Source organism: Lepidothrix coronata, unplaced genomic scaffold (assembly GCF_001604755.1).
Source record: "Lepidothrix coronata isolate B3197 unplaced genomic scaffold, Lepidothrix_coronata-1.0 Scaffold41, whole genome shotgun sequence".
Taxonomy (NCBI): domain Eukaryota; kingdom Metazoa; phylum Chordata; class Aves; order Passeriformes; family Pipridae; genus Lepidothrix; species Lepidothrix coronata.
Window position 1 is genome coordinate 3,501,297 of NW_016690221.1, and position 17,157 is coordinate 3,518,453.

Genomic DNA, 17,157 nt, shown 5'->3' on the forward strand with positions numbered 1-17,157 from the left:
GGTATGTGGGCACCTCCTCCTTCTGCAAAGGAGAAGTCGAAGAAAAATAAAACATTATTTAATTAGTGTCCTGCAAAATCTCATGCAGAAATTTAGTGAACTAATTCTCAAGTGAAAAAGGCAATTAAATAAACAATGCACTTTGTAATAAAGAACACACAACTGAAGGCAGAGTTCTTCAAGCAGCTCTCCTGGGATTCCCAGGAAATTAGGAGACAAAAGAACAACTAAATTCTGTGGAATCATTTGACATAACTATTCTAAACTTGATTTGTTCTTGGGGAAAAAAGGTGTTGTGCAAGTTGCTGAATGTTCTCTCCACTTCCCAAACATTTCTCAAAGTCAATATTGATTTTATTTTGTGTAAACTTAGATGCTCATTTTACTTGATAATTCACCATAAGAAGTTAATATGGAGACATTCATTTTACAAGTGTGGCTCCTTTGAAAACAAATTGAATGTTGCAAGGTTCATGCTGCCAATGAAAATTAGACTAGAACATCTTAGAAGGCTGTGATGCTCTCCTGTATTTATAAACCAAGAATTTTCTACTTCTCCACAAATTTATAAATATCCATGAGAGGACATTTGATTCTCAATTAAGGTGACAGGAAAATGAAGGAGATGAAAGTCCTCTTGGTGAATATTTTTTACAAGAAAATTCAAGACAGCTTAAGCCATCTGTAGATTTAACTTCACAGAAACAAATCAATGCAAGCAAAGTTTATCAAGAATTTTCTTCCTTAGCCTTGCTGATTTGGTACATTTTCTAGAGAATCTGTTTTCTCAGTAAAATCAGGTGAAACTCAAACTAATAACTGAGTTACAAAGAGCACAAATAATTTCATCAAGATCAAGCTCACCACTTTTGTAGCGCTCTCGCTGTTCTATCTTCAAGGTCAAATAGAGGGTCCTGATAGGAAAGTAAACAGCTTGGGGATAGACTCTTCCCACCTATTTGGAGACACACATATACTCAGTCAAGGAATAATGACTACAGATCACACCAACATGTACAACATGTGTGGTAAATAAGTACAATTTGGTAATAATCAGCTCTTTGTATTAAATAACAGTTTATGGAAATTAAAGATTTTTTCAGTAACAGAAACATGAAGAGAATGAAATGATAACTCCCTACACACACTGTTCAGGCATTACCTAATTAGGGCTTCCAGATCATATTGCCTAATAAACCTGAAAACAGCATAATGTCAGAGCACCAGCTGGGCCAGCTCAAAGATCTTACTCATGTGCATAATGGAAGAAAAACAGACATAATGACAGTGGTTAGTCTTTAAATTAGGCCACAATTCCCAGCAAGCCTCACGATACTTGGTAAGAAAGCCCATTAGAGAGTAACCTTACTCCATCTAATTGTAGCACTTAATGCAAGGGGATACCAATGGCACCCAAAAATAAAAAGGATTTTATGGCTTCCATTAAAAAAAAAAAAAAAAGCTAAAGAGATGTTGACATCCAGCATCCCCTTTAAAATCTGTAAATCTCAGTATCTATTAAAGGAAAGAACCATGTCTACTATGGTTCACACTACCCATGATAGAGTACTTCTTGAGACATTATTTGAGGCTTCTCCAGCCACAATTCTATTAAAACATGGATCCCTTCTTCATCCAAATGGATAAGGTAAGAGGCAGAAATTTTGCAAAATGTTCAGTAATGTGATATTTATGGCAGATCACTATCCTGACACACAAATGCTTCATGCTGTAGTTCAAAAAGTTATTTGAAGAGTTTTAAAATAGTAACACAGAAAATTTGGTGTGTTTTAGTTTTATATCCCTTCAACAGACCTGAAGTCTAAAGGCAAGATAAATGGGAGTATCCATGACTTTTATGAGTCTAAGCTCCAACTACAGTACAACTTCCAAGCAAGCAGTCACATCTAAAGATTTTATACAGATCTCAACAAATAAAAAAGCAACTACAGCTTGTTGAAATTTGTTTTTTCTGTCAGAAGACAGCTGAGCACACTGGGGTTGCAAGACATCTCATTCTAAAAACAAAGATTACAGCCAATAGAGAATTAGAGATTATCTTCTGCACCTGACTGATGAGGTTCAGGAGGAGTTTGCCCTCTGAGCCAACCAGGCACGTCAACAGCTGTGGGATCCAGGCCAGCCACTGGATGGGTGGGACACCAATACAATATTTGTCCACTGCATCTGCCAAGGTGTTCTTATCGTCATCAAAACTCAGCAGCCAAAGAACCTAGAAGAGAATTTCAGTGCTTAAATTTAAGACACATCAATCATTACGATGCAGAAAAACACAGAGCTATTTTACTGATATGACCGTGGAGTCTTTGTAAGTGTTAAAGTTGCCTCAGACACAAGAACTTAACTTCATTATGCTTTGCCAATGTTATTTTTTTCCCTTAGAAATAATATTTAAGGGATGTAAAAATAAACATAAGTGCACTCCTTGCTATGAAACAAGACAGAAAGAAACAAATGAACATGACTGCATTCCAGGAATTCCTTGGGTTTTGTTTGCAGGTGCAGATAGAAAATAAGGGTGTGTTTCTAGAACCTAAAATATGCAATTCAGATAAATGAACCTTGATGCAAGAACTTGATTATTTCTTTGGGTGTTGTTAATTATTTTAACAGTTCACCCTTAATGATACTTTTTCTAGTTTAATTTAAATGTAAATATATTAAGCACTGACTAAAAATCATTAATTGTTATGCAGCCAAACAGGGAGACTAATAAACTTCAGGGTGCTATTGAGGTCACCTTTAATCTCAAAGAGTATTTTCTGTGTTTTTTCATGTTCAGAACAGATTGTCTTCCATGGCCTGCTATGATTTTTTTAATTTTCTTCATGAGAGAGATTAAATATCCCCAAACTGAGCAACATATACTACAAATAGCTTTTTTTGGGCAAAATTTTGTTGCATTTCAGAGTAAAAATGCACAGAAAAGGCTTATCTGGAATTAAATGCAATACTGAGGTAAAAGTTAATACCATTTATCCATAGTAACGATTAAAAGAGCTCAAATTATGTTACTTTTTAAAGGACCAAGGGATGCCTTTCTGCAGGTATTTCACTGCATTATGTAGCAAAAAGGCTGGATGTGATTTGTCCTCTTCCTTCTACAAAAAAGTTCCACAACTACAGGAAACCCCAGACTTCTCAGTGAAGTAAAAAAACCCCAGATGAGTTACATGCAACCAAGAGCAGCCCCATGAAGACTTTCCACCTAAATTAAAGCTTTCCCTCAGTAATTGTTTCTCTAATTGCACAAATCTGGGCACCGAACATTATCCCAGCCCTTCCTGAAGGCTCCAATTCTTTTTTAAACCTCTGGATCTCACCTTTGCTAAGTATTTCCTTGACTTGCTCTCGTTCTGGTGACGGCAGGCGTGCAGGTAGCAAGTGATGGCAGACACCCCCAGGTGGAGCTGCCTTTCCTTCACAAAGATGTTCTCCAGGTAATCCCCCCACATGGCCCAGGCTTTCACCAGCACGTCGTGCATTTGCACAGCTGCAGAAAAAGCTTTGTTTGCTTCTTCAGACCTGCACAGTGACAAGGAAGAATATGAGTTTTATGCTAAGAAATAGTTACTACATTATAGAAATCAGATTTCTGACAGGGCAGGCAATTACTTTCTTAATACTCAGTGTAAGTTCTCTAGTAAGGTCTCTTATGACTGTTTTGTCATTGCAGTCCTTGATGTTCAGCACCTACAGAAGTAAATGCTTTATAATGGAAACAATTATGTAAGTGTTTAAGATCTCCAGATACTCCCTTAAAAAAAAAAAAAAGAAGAAAAAAGCTTCCAGTGCACTGCAATGGGAACCCAAGCAGTGACACTGGGAGTAAGAAGAGCAAATGATAACACAAGAGGAGCAGAAGCAAATGCATTTAAAAATGCTGCTCTGCTGAACAAAAAAAGGGAGTAAAGCAACATTAGGAAGATGTTATAGTAGTTATCTTTTAGAGGACTGCATCTTATTTAACTCCTCTCCCAGCAAAGTCGTGAAAAATTTTACAATCATTTTCTGGAAACAGTCAGGTCCTCATCCCCACAGCTGTAAAAGTTTATTTTTTCAGTGGGAAAAGTGAAGGAATTTGAAGGTTAATCACACAGTTCTGGGTAACCAAAAGGTTATTTGTTTGATACTTCTGAAGTTTTCTCTATGTTTCCTCAAGTGTTCCTTGTCCAAATTGTGGCATGATTCATCCCAATATATATAGCCCTTGAATTTATGTTACTTTTTAGGCACAAAAAAAAAAAAGGATGAGAAAACTCCCGTAAGCATTACTGAAAAGAAGACATTTTTAAAACATTTCAGGCCTCCTTATTAACAGAAAGCTTCATTTCTCCCTTATAGAATAAGCATTGAAATCAACCATACAAAAATAATGCAATGCTTGTTCAACTCATTTTTGTAAAATTGCCTGTACTTTTATTACAAAAATATTAGCTTGGAGGATAGTACTTAATTAAAATGACCAGCTATTGAGGCAAAACTATGAAAAGAAAAACAGCTTTGTCTGTCATGTATTAGTTTCTAGGCTACATTAATGTTCCTTGCTTTCAGAGGCTTCCTGCACCCCAGATGGAGGTTTTGAAGCGAACTACCCCAGCAGCAGCTGATGGATGACTTTGTATCACTGCTTCCCCTCTATAGAAAGGGAACTTCTCTGTTTTCTTTTCTCCTTCTCTACAATCCATCATCCTTGACACCTCAGATGACTTTCTTAAAATGGTTTCTATCACCTTGCCCAGCCACTGGGCAGCACAGGGTGATGCAAGAGCAGAGGTGACCTTTCACTTCAGTTTAGTTGACAAACAAGTAATCACAGTCACAATTTCAGGTTCAACACTGCTCTTGGTCCCAGCTGAAACCTTCTTAAATTCCTCACCTCATGGTCATGCCTGCATATTTTTTGGTAAGGTTAAAAAACATCAGAACCATGTTTTAAACAGAAACCTTTATCCATTTTATCCCGAAGGAAGGAATAGAGACAATTTAGCTGCTTTTATCTGCAAGAATTTAAAAAAATTAAAAAGCATGGGGGAGGTACACTTCCTTCTCTTTACACCTCAACTAAAATTAAGCCTGTGACCATATAAAAGCCCACTGCACTCTCCATCAAAGTAATTGCATTCTGCCTATTTAAAATTCTCTCTTGTATCCACAGAAGATATTCATCATTTCCTGACTTAAATTGCTATGTGAGGTTGCAATGCACAGCTTAAAACCTGATGGATTTCATTCCTTAAGTGGCCACAATGTAGTGGTAAAGGAATTATTCCTTCCATATGTAACACGTAGCAATGTTGCCATTAAATCCCAGGCACATTAAAAGCTGTTGAAATTGGAAGGGGGTTTTTTGGCATCGCCAAACAAAATTTGACTGCTGAGATATATATTTGTTTACTGAATTACAGAGAGATCTTTCTCAAAACAGTAAAATGCCTGTCAGTATAAAGCAAAACCATCACAAAAGTTGTTGTGAAAGCAAGGCTTGAACTTAGGTGTTTAATTGCTGCAGTGCAAGATGTCTCCAACACATACCATATGAGGCTTTTCAATTCAATTATCTGAAATGAATGTTCCATTTCCACATTCCACACACCAGATTTACCTGAGAACTCTGAACTACATCACCACACATTTCCCCATGTCTTGACCAGCTGCAGCTATTAAAGGGACACAGTCAATGACAATGAAACAGAAATGAAACAAAGCAACCTCCATTTGCCAACTACACAAAAACATCAGTTAAACATCAGTTTTTCTGAGCACTCACAGAACAAGAGAAGAAAAAAAAAGTATCAATTGGGCAAACCTATTCTCCCTGCCTCTTCCATCTCATCCCATGAAATATAAAACTTGGAAAAAATCCAACTGGCACAATGTTTGCTTTAACTAGATATTTCCTCCAATACTTTGAAATACGACCAACTGTTACATCTTCAAACTGCAAAGAAACTCTCACAGATACTTTTACTTTCTTATACAGTTGTGACAAATTTTAGGCTGGTAGAAACATATGGACCAGCTTTTCTGCTCCCTGTGTTGAAATACTTCAGCTGCATTTTTCTCAGCTGTGTGCTGGTGCCTCTTCCAGCCAGATACTCACTTGTTAATCTGTGCCAAGAACATTCCCTTCAGTGCATAAAACTCAGCAGTCATCTCCTTGGTGAAGTACTTCAGATTGGTTGATTCAATAACTTCAAGACCCTGTTAAATAAGTCTTAGTGAGAAAAGCCTTTTAAAATGGAAAAGTTTATTAAGATGAAAGTGCCAAAATATTCTCTTGAAATTTAAATAGCCTGAGTTTCTAGCATTTAATTTTCATTTAAAAAAAAATAGGCTGAAAATTTTAAGTTTCCACTGGCCTATGCAAAACAAATACGCAGACAACATTCATCAGGTTATCTTTTTCACTTTAAGTTGTAATATTATTTATTTTATGTTATATTTATTACAAGGTCCATTTGCTGATCACGTGCCAGTGGGTTTTGCCTGAAATCACATTTTTCCCCTTTCAACACATACAATTTCACTTCAGTTTGACAGCATCCACCACTCACGAATCAGGCACTTAGCATTGATTTGGAGCTTCAGTTAGTCTTGCAGTGGTAGAGCTTCTTCCTATATAAGTAATTTAATTTTTCAAGTCCCTTCCATTTATCAATCTTGTAAGATTTCAAAAGATATCCTTCCATTTTACTTTTGGTTCAGCTATTTTTAATATATTCACAGTTTTCAGTTCAAAGAGGACATTAAATGCTTTGGACTATAACAGCAGTACTTAAAACACCACTCCCTGCAGGGCGTAACGTGGCCAAGGAAATTCAGCCCCTGTCCTGGATACAGGGAGCCTGTTTAAATCAATATATCTCATGGCCCCTGTAATCCCACGAGTTCCAAGGACACCTGCAGTGCTAAAGCTGCTGTACCTGCATGCATTCATTTTTGCCCATGACTCCAGCCAGCTGCAGATAACATTTCACTTGCTGCCGAATCTTCTGGAAGCAATCCACGATGGGCACGGTCGGAATGGTGTGGATGCGGCTCAGGATGTCCAGCGCCACGTTGACCAGCCCTTGTTTCCGAGCTATCTTTCCATACTGGATAATTGCTGATGCAGAGGCATGAACTCCCAACATGGCATTGTTGGAACTGGGATCGTGCTGAGAACTGTTTTCATAGGCAGTCACAATGGCTGGAAATACACCATGAAATGTTTGTCGTTATAAATAAAATTATACAGACAGTGGCACCTTACACAGCAACACATACGAAATGGATGACTTAAGGTAATGAAACACTTAAATGAAAACTGAGTCAAATCAAAAACTTGTCAAAATCAACACTCCTGTACATTGAAATAAAAATAAAAACCAACCAAGAACTTATTTCAGACAATGTCTGGAACATTCTATGATGAATGCACACCGGACCAGGCAGATTTACCCTGGTAATGATGTTGTCTCCACATGAAAATGCTGCTCCAGTGGGATAAATCATCTGACACAATAGGTAACCTGTTTCTCCAAGTCTTTACAACAGTCTTCATGTCATGTAAGCTGTTGTTCCTCCCCAGATTAGTTGGTTGCAATCCTGCATTTATTTGGGCTGCTTCTTGAAGTTCAATTATTTGCTGTGCTGCCTAGAAAACATTAAACAATATAAATATAAATTAAGTATCAATTCTCTGATACTTGATAGATACTGATAGATACTCTGACTTCTCGATAGAAGCCTGAATGTCCAGAGAAACAGTATCTATATGTTACTTAGATTCTGCAAAGACCTGAGCTTTGGGAAGTTACTGAAGTTTAGAACAGGTTTTCACTGACCTCTCCTATCCCCAAATTAAGGAGAGGAACAAACAGAAGATGGCAGTAGTCTCGAACCTCCTAAAGGCAGCAGACAGTTTGTTAAAACTTCAACCACCTGAAGAAAAGGCCCACGAACTTTAATGGAATTTAATTACCTGTAGTACAATAAAGCCAATGTAGTATTCTCTAAGCTACCACTTGGCAGATAACAGTTGTATTCATTGTTAATCAACTAAATGAGATAACTATTTGAGGAAAAAAAAAAAAGGCAGTCCGAATTTACAGAGTGAAATCTCTTGAAACAAAATAAATTAAAGTAATATTTTCCTACAGTCATCTCAGTATCAGCTCTCACAATAGCTTAACCTTCATCCTACACCCATTCATCACATAAATTTAATTTTCTCATGGGTATTTAATCACATACTATCTGATATTAAAAAAAAAGTAATTACTGCAGTGCAAATTCATGCCTGCATTTGTACCTCTGTCAGTCACTGACTAATTTATCATTTCTTCATGAGGGATATATACATATTAGATTGTTTTAAAAGCTTGTTTTAATTGATATCTGAAAGCAGTTTATTTAGCAATACTAATTCTTTCATGCTGCCATTCTTGGTGGGGGAAAAATACTTGAAGTACGTGTGAAAACTTAGTAGGAAGGAATTAAATTCACCAAGGAGCCTCCTTCTGAGCTCACAAACTGAACCTATTTACTTGACAACTTTCTCTGAATATGGAGAAAACTTCCATATTCAGTCACTTTATCTGATGCATCCACTTATAAAAATTCCAAGGTACGAGCTGCTGTGGGAGGTAGTTTTAGTAGAGGTAATTGTAGCAGAGGTACCTTCTTAGATAGTGTAGATTACTTACTAATGAATCACACCTAGCATGACACACAGGATGAAACTATTCATTTTAAACAGAATTATAGAAGCCACTATATCAAAGAGAACTCAGAAATCAAGGTCCTCTGCACTTCTACAGGTTCATTCATAGTTCTGAGCAATGGCCCTTCAAGAAATGCATCCCTGTTATGAAATTTCAGATCATGTTGCACTGAGATATTCTACAATTGCTCCCCTGGGGATGAAAGGTTTCCTCCACAGGAACAAGATCTAATCTTCATCGGGTATATGTTTATAGGACACTTAAACAGGGACAAAGTCAGCTTAAATGAGAAATGAACAGCATGTTTTGCCCAGATCCCACACAGCCAAGCACAATCCTGCCCCAGCCCCACTTCCACACTGGCTCCAGCTGTACCACACAAGTCAGAGGACACAAGGTTCATTTTCAAGAAGCTGCTGAAAGCAACTCAAGGCTAAATTCAATTTTTTAAAGATGGATTTAGGCATCTACTTCCATTAAGTTCAATTTGGCAATAACATCTACTCTCAAAAATTCTTCTCTTACAGTTGCAAAATGAATTATTTACATAATTAAATCTAAGACAAAACAACAGCATGTTGATATTTTACACATTTCAAAAGGAAAAACCAAAGTCCATTTTTGTTATGGCAACATATGTATGAAAGTTGCAATGGACACATCCCATACATTTTTCACCATGCAATGCACGTTATTTCATTTCGCATAATAATTAAACTGCATATTCCATATAACCAGAATCGTGCCAGCAGCTTCCCAAAAGTATTTCTGGAGGTCTTAAAAAAAAAAAATGGTCCCAATTTCTCACGAACTCTTAGAAACAAATACATTAAAAAAAAAAAAATCAAAACGCGCATTCTGCACCTTTTAATCAAAAAAATACCATTCTGAAAAAACTATCGACTAAAATATTTTACACTCATAGTTAATAAAAGTTCTCAAACCTGCTGCTGGAAAACAACTGGCCTTTTCACTCTTACCTGGAGAAGGGGAGTGTGAACGTGTGAGACCACGTGAGGAAGCCTCCGCCATTCCCGGATGGCCAAACTGCTCGCCATCTCCACCAGGCGCTCGATGAAGTTCAGCTGCTGCTCCTCGGGGTGGCAGATTGCCAGGTACCCTCTGTACATGTTCACTTTCCAGGCCATCTCTTTTGGGCAGCTCAACTCCACCTGGTAATAAGATGGTATCTGGTAAAGATCATTCATACTCAAACAGTTAAGTTACTTTTTTAAAAGCCTTCTTAAACGAACAGCTTTGATGTTTATCAATATTATCTCGTTTTCTAAAAATATCAGGTTAAAGCATCAATATTTATGTCACTAGAGGAGTTTCACCTCTCCTAATGTTACTGGCAAGGGCAGGCTAGCAAAGAAATTGCCAGTTTGGCCCAAGAGTAGAAGTGCCTGGGTCCAACCTGCTGTTGGGGTGTTTTTACACTGACAACTGTAATGCAGCTCAAGGCAGCTGAGCAGTGAGAGCAGCCCTGCCACAGGAGCAGGAAGCTCACAGCAAACCAATTCACCTTGTAAAAAGCAAAAAAAATGCTTCCCAGCAGATAAAACAACACACACTACCTCTGCAATGCTTCAGGGGCTCCAGAACAAGTAACATCAGCTTCTCACTTAAAAAGATCCTGTCCCTTCCTGTCAGCACATTATGCAGCATTATACTCCCTACTGTCTGCTCTAGGGCATTGTTTAGTTTATGAAAATAAACAGCTAGTGTTTTTTCAAGTAATCTACAACTAACCTTCCCATTTATGTTAATTGCTGAGCACAGGTGCAAAGTCAAGTCACAGTGCTAAAATAATTTAAAAAATAATTTTAAACCACTTTCTTAAATCCTGGAACAGTAGAAATATGGCAACTAAACTCAGCAAGGCACCTGAATTGTCCAGCACCTAAATTCTGTGAGCATTTAACAATAAACTTGCACTGAGCCAGTGCTCACCAACTGACACTGCAGGTTTTTAATCTACAACTTTTTCACTCCTTTTTCTTCTGCTTTACATCACGCCCTTTACAGTTTGATGTGCAACCCAGAAATCCCTCTGTGTTACCCTGTTGTTGATACACTGTATGGTAACCACTGCAATTGTTATTTCTGTAATCCTCAGCTGACTTTTACACCTGAGCCAGCAAAGAGAAACTGCCAGGTAGCAACCTTACACTTACACAGTGAAAACAATCTCTTTCTTTATTACATTATCTACTGCATCATTAAACACAATGGCAATGTGAGCAAATGGAAATGAGTCTTGGGTCCTATCAAAGGCTACTTGCTGTTTTAATAGCTCAACATTAATGGGTAGATTATTAAAAATCTTTCACAAAGATTTATGAAAACTGATAGATATTTGCCATCCTTTCTGGCCTTTCTTGTGAATCAACCATGGAACTTGATAAAAAACAGCCATCTTAAGGAATATCAATAGAATTGGAGTAGTGAGTACAGCAGCATAGAATCAATTACTCTTCCAGATCCTAATATTTATGCAAACGTGTCCTGACACTTTCACAAGAACCTGAGTAGAGCCACAAAAGCTCCATTTATGGCTTCAGCAGCACCTTCTCCTTAGTCATTTAGTTAATGTCTCATTACTGAAAATACCTCATTTAATATAACTGCAGCTAGAGCATATCAGCACTTACTCGAGGTTGGCACTTCCACTCAACTTGCAATTCTCCAAACCCAGAACCTGTCAGACATGATCTATTTTATTCTGTTTGAGCTCAAGGTTTATAACACACTGTACAATACAATTCTTATTTTAGCCTTTAAAAGCTTCTCAAATAAACTTATTTTTATAATTAGCCTCTGAAGCTGCACACTAAAATAACACACAAAATACCAAAAGTTATAAGAACAAAAGAAGTTCATCAAAATGTAAATAGTACCCTAAAGAAAATTTTTGTTGCATATGCAGCTTGGTACTTACAGATTTGGCTTCACATGGGCTGATAAATGATAAAATCCATATTTAGAGACACCTGTTTAATTTAAACCATCAGTACTACAAACATAGAAAAATACCATTTCAAATGCAGCAATGGTTGGAACCCCCTGAATTTAGGTTCCATCAAAAGACAACACTACCTTTAATCAATGTAATAACTTTTATGGTTTTCACAGTTTAGCCTTTAAAGCAAAACATACTGATTGCATCCACTTATTTTCCCCTCTGACAAAAGAGTCACAGCAGAATAAATATAACTACATTTTTAAAGAAATGCATAATTCAGCCTGATTTTGAAGGAAGTAAGAAAGACACACAACTCTCATATTTCTCATGCGAGACTAAGCTGTCACAATGAAGCAACTGGCTGGAATTTTTACATATAGAAACTTAACTCTGCAAGATACTGGAATTAAAGGATGCTCAGCATTTTTCATAATCATGTTGTATCTTTTGCAAATTTTATGACACCATACAGCCAACTGTCAATTTGATGTGTAACACTACTAACTGGTAAGTACTGGTTCAAAACTTAAACAGTACTGATGAAATAATAAACTCTATTTAACTGAAGGACTAATTGTTCTGGTTCACTCCCTGCAACATAAGAAAACACAGCCTAAGGCTTTGCTCAGAGCTCTGCCAGTAAAATTGTAAGTTAAATATGCAATTCACCCCCTTATTGCAAATTCTGGCATCTTTAGCAGAGTAACTCCAGTAATGTCACAGCAAGCTCCTTTCCACTTGTGATTTAATGCAGTATTCTCACCTTTCAGATTTCAGTTCTACATCTGGTTTATGTTTCTATATTAACGAAGCACAAATGAACAACTCTGCCTACCATGAAAAGAGGATGTATTTCCTTAAAACTAAATAAAAAAAAAAAAAACAAAGCCAAGAAAAAACAAAACAAAACAAAAAAAACCCAACATTATCCATCTTTCATAGAACAGCAACACCACATACAATGTTAAAAAGAATCCCAGACAATCCAGTGGTGACTCCAACACAGAAATCTGTCGTTTGCCACAGGAAGCCCAACATGGCTGTATGGCCTGGCTTTTTATAGCAGCTTCAAGAACAATAACCACCACTTTATTCACATGGAATGGCTCTTAAAAGAGTTGGGAAGATACCTAAGAGAGGATGAGGAGAAACTAAACATGAGCATAAAAAGCCCCCACTCACCTGCACCAGAGCCTCCTTCATAGCAATCCAGTTTGAGACCCTCCATGCACACTTCAACACGAGGTAAGGATTTATATGACCTTTTGACTGGCCATACTCTGTCAAAGGCTCCCACTGGTTCAGTTCTTTTGAGCAACTAAGAAAATCAAAATCAGTGTCAATTTGGTTACAAAAAAACCCCCAAAATTTCAGTAAAACTGACTACAAATGTTGCATATCAGAATGCTATCTGCATATTTGTTTGTCTACAAACAGCTTTGCAAGCACTGCAAAAGTTTTATCCAGATGGGAAGATTTTTTTTTTTAATTTAATTATTACCAGTTATAATATAGAAATCTGTGAACAGGGAAAAGCTGCATTTTGTGTGTCTCAGAACAACCATTTTAAATAGGAAAAACAAATTTTAACTCCAGTCTTTTTCCACCAATAACAAACTACATTTTTATAGCAATTCAGGCATATCACTTCTGAGGCTCTGTTAAGGGAATAAAAACCAGTTTATTTAATTCCCTTAAGTTTTCCCTGTATCTGAGCTAAGTCCTAAGTTTATTCTTTAAATCAGCAGCAGGGTATTTTCCTTCTATTGCAGGGTAAAATACTTGTTCTACATTCAGTCTTACCGAATCCAGTGGTCTTCCCAGAGCTGATACTCAGGAAAGATGGAAGGGGAAGCGTTGTTCCGTTCGTGCTCCTTTTTAGCCTTTTCCATTGCTTTCTCATAAGTTTCTTGTGCCTAAAGAAAATTCAGCCATTCTACTTTTCCATCTGCTGTATACACAATAATTCACTCTTTTCTTTTTAAAAACAAGTGATAAGAAAACTTTTACAAATGAAAAATTGGTGGATGTGCTCAAAAATCTCACCTTACCTAGGTATTACCTGGCCTTAAACTACTACCATAGACAGTAGAGAAGCTGTGGTACCTTTTATTTTAGAAGACTAAAGTTAATAATTAATGTTCAGAGTTTTTTCTTGCTGACCAGAATACTCATTCTCATAATTTCTAATATCAAGACTGTACCTGTTCAAAAAAGCCATGCTGTTCATAGGCAATGGCTGTTGCTGTCTCTGGGAATTTACAGCGTTTCTGCCACAGTCCAGCCCACATATCCTCTTCTTGTAACAAGGAGTAGAGCTCAGCAAGGGAGTCCAGTATTTCCTACAATGTTAAGAATATGTATTTCTCCACAGTCAAGCTGTCCTTATAAAGCACAGCAGATAGCAAACCTTCACATTCTACACTGAGGCAAGCTGAGAAAGACATGATATAGAGATGTCTCTATAATAAAAACTCTTTTAAAATTCTAGAAGGCAAGCACTTATTAACAACCACGCACTGAGAACACTGCATAACAAAAAAATCCTAAGGCTTGTACACCCATTCTTAACACAACAGATGAAATCATAGAAAACAGAACTGTTCAATGAGCCAGCAACTTGGTCTTTAATGTAAAAAACCATAAATCTGTAATATTTAGCTTCCTCAGCTGATCTGCATAGGCAGACCATACCTGCCAGACTATTAAACACAACAGCCCCTCAGCAAGGAACTCTATTTTGTTTAGCTAATAATTCTTTAAAGTCACACACCAACAGATCTGATGAGGGAAAGTACATTCTCTTTGAGGGAGATGGGCAGTATTGACTTCTACTTCAGATTTAAAATTGGGGGCAGAAATGGTTATATCTAGTTCTACAGTGCTGCAGGGAATTAGTGTCAAAAGCAGATGGATAAGAGGGATCAAGAGAAAAAATTGTGAAAATATCAATGACAGATCAAAGAAAAGCATGAGAAGTAGGTAAGACAAAGTACTAAATATTTCATCTATTCACAAACATGCAAGGACAGGAATTCCTTCACTGAAGGAAAAAAAAACAACACCACTTTAACAGGTTTCTAAATACAAAGATTTAGAAGCAATTGCTCCTTTGTACTCAGCACTGGTGAGGCCACATCTCCAATCCTGGGTTCAGTTTTGGGCCTCACACTACATGAAACATTTTGAAGTGCTACAGCATGTCCAGAGAAGGGCAACAGAGCTGGGGAAGGGTCAGGAGCACAAGTCTGATGAGGAGTAGCTGAGGGAGTTGGGGGTTCAGCCTGAAGAAAAGGAGGCTCAGGAAGGTCCTTATCATTCTCTAAAACTACCTGAAAGGAGATTGTACCAACGTGGGGATCAACCTCTCTTTCTAAGCAACAAGCAATAGGATAAAAGAGGAAACAGCCTCACGTTACACCAGGGGAGATTTAGATTCGATATTAGGAAAAATGTCTTCACCAAAAGGGTTGTCAAGCACCAGAACAGGTTGCCCAGAGCAATGGTTGAGTCACCACCCCTGGAGGTGTGTAAAAAACACGTAGATGTGGCATTTGGGGAGATGGGTTACTGGAGGACTTGTCAATATTACATTTTCCTCTTCATGTTTTATAAGGTATTTCAATTAATATAACACTACCTGTTGAGGAGGAGTTATGCTTTCCTGCTCATAAAATTCTGTTGTCTGTTTAGGCTTAATCTGTAGACTCAGTCCTTTTTCAAAGGCTTGGTGTTCCAGCATCAGTGTAGAACGAAACCAGAGGTTGTGAGTTTTACCCAAGTATTTCAGGACACAAGGTCTGATGGGAATGGGAGGAACACACTGTGACATTGCTTCCACAAAGCAGTTCAGGGCACTGGGCTGGCAGTCTCGCTGCACCTGATGGCTGCCACTGCACAAGAAAGGGCTTATTTCACCTGCTAGAGCCTAGAAGAAAAAACATAATAGTTATCTGATCATTCAGATTGTTCAGTAAGAGAATCTAGATTTTAAATCTCTTTAGTTCAGGGAACAACCCTCTGACAAGTATATTTCTCTTTGAAAATTGAAAGGCCCTATTTCTTTCAAAAGATGTGTTGATAGAGGTTACAGCATTCACTAGTCAAAGAATGGTAAACTTCTCCAGGTAAGTGAACAAAGTCATCACAAAAATACATTTTCCTGAAACAGCAGTCATTTACAAAGAGGAATCTGTAAGTGAGAGAGAGAGATTCTCACATGCTGTTGTCTGTCAGACAGGATTTTCCAAAGTCGTGAAAAAAGCTGTATCCAAGTCTTCTCTGCCAAAGGTGTAGAAATGTGACATAACTGAACAAAGGCACTCAGCAACGCTCCAGTCTGGGAACAAAGAGATTCACATAAATAGGAAAATACAATTAATACTGTGGAAAAACAGTTCAGTTATACTGTACTAATATAGAGTAAGCAGTAATGCAAATGCCTTTTCCAACAAAAATAAGTTTCCTTTAGCAATATACACTTGTAAGAATAAATTCATCCTATTTTCATGTTGATAAAGACTCTGATTCATTACTGTAACCATTCTGAAAAAAAGAAGGAAAAAGGAAAGAAGATGACTTGGGTAATAGGAATGATCAGGTTAATTGGATAGAGCTGTTACTACTGTGAGAGTTATTTCAACATAGCTTTCAGCTACAATTATTTTCTTAGAAATTATTTAATCATAAGATGCCAATACACATTTTTGATTCTATACCCTGTCTTTGCCATCATTATTTTCTGAACCAAACAGTCGAAACACACTTACAGGTGAAGGAGGATGAAATCCAATTTTGTAGGAAAGGGATACAGTAACAACTATTGACGAAGTGAAGGCTTAAGAATTTTTTACCATATGCAGATAAGAAATTACATCAGATTATAAGACATGTCTACACAAGAAAACTTAGCTTAAAAAAATCACAAATGTGAGATGAAGAAAGAAAAATCACCTCAGATCAGTTAGAAGATTTCAGTATTAAAGGGATTTGTCACCAACAAGCTGTACCAACCTTCACTTCTCGAAGAGAGTCAAGAAATTTGTCATGTCGGTTGGTCAACATGTGCAGCTGATTCCCAATGTCCTTCTCCGACAGTTCCTTGGTTTTTGGTGTACTGGTCTGATCTCCTGGAGCCAACTCAATGTCTATTTCAACATCCTATACCGAGGTAAATAACTTAGTAAGTAAACACAGTTATCTTCTATAACTTTTGCTACAGGTACTTTTGCTTTTTTTTCCCCCAATGTAAAATATTCTCCTTATCAACTTATTTCAGGTCTCACTATTTCTGCTACTTCTTCAGGTTCAGATATGCAAGTGCTGGAGTGCTCTAGTAAAAAAAGGCTCAATGAGTGAATGCAAGTTCTGAGAACCCACGCGGGCTTAAAACACAAGATACACCAGCAATCTGTACACATCATCTTCAAGACATGTTCTCCAAACTTATGTGATGAGAAACTA

At 37.3% G+C, this 17,157-nt stretch overlaps 1 protein-coding gene across 3 annotated transcripts in view; it reads right to left on the reverse strand.

Moving 5' to 3' along the window:
* TRRAP (transformation/transcription domain associated protein) overlaps positions 1-17,157 on the reverse strand; it is a 75,854-nt gene that overhangs the window by 15,100 nt on the left and 43,597 nt on the right. For all 3 annotated transcript variants that reach the window (XM_017813560.1, XM_017813561.1, XM_017813562.1), the window contains exons 51-63: positions 16,708-16,854; positions 15,914-16,033; positions 15,335-15,622; positions 13,899-14,036; positions 13,498-13,610; positions 12,877-13,012; positions 9,710-9,901; positions 7,465-7,660; positions 6,948-7,213; positions 6,125-6,225; positions 3,345-3,546; positions 2,069-2,233; positions 865-955 (exon numbers count right to left, since the gene is read on the reverse strand). In XM_017813560.1, coding sequence (XP_017669049.1) covers positions 865-955; positions 2,069-2,233; positions 3,345-3,546; positions 6,125-6,225; positions 6,948-7,213; positions 7,465-7,660; positions 9,710-9,901; positions 12,877-13,012; positions 13,498-13,610; positions 13,899-14,036; positions 15,335-15,622; positions 15,914-16,033; positions 16,708-16,854 — 2,155 coding nt within the window. The remainder of the gene's footprint in view (positions 1-864; positions 956-2,068; positions 2,234-3,344; positions 3,547-6,124; positions 6,226-6,947; positions 7,214-7,464; positions 7,661-9,709; positions 9,902-12,876; positions 13,013-13,497; positions 13,611-13,898; positions 14,037-15,334; positions 15,623-15,913; positions 16,034-16,707; positions 16,855-17,157) is intronic.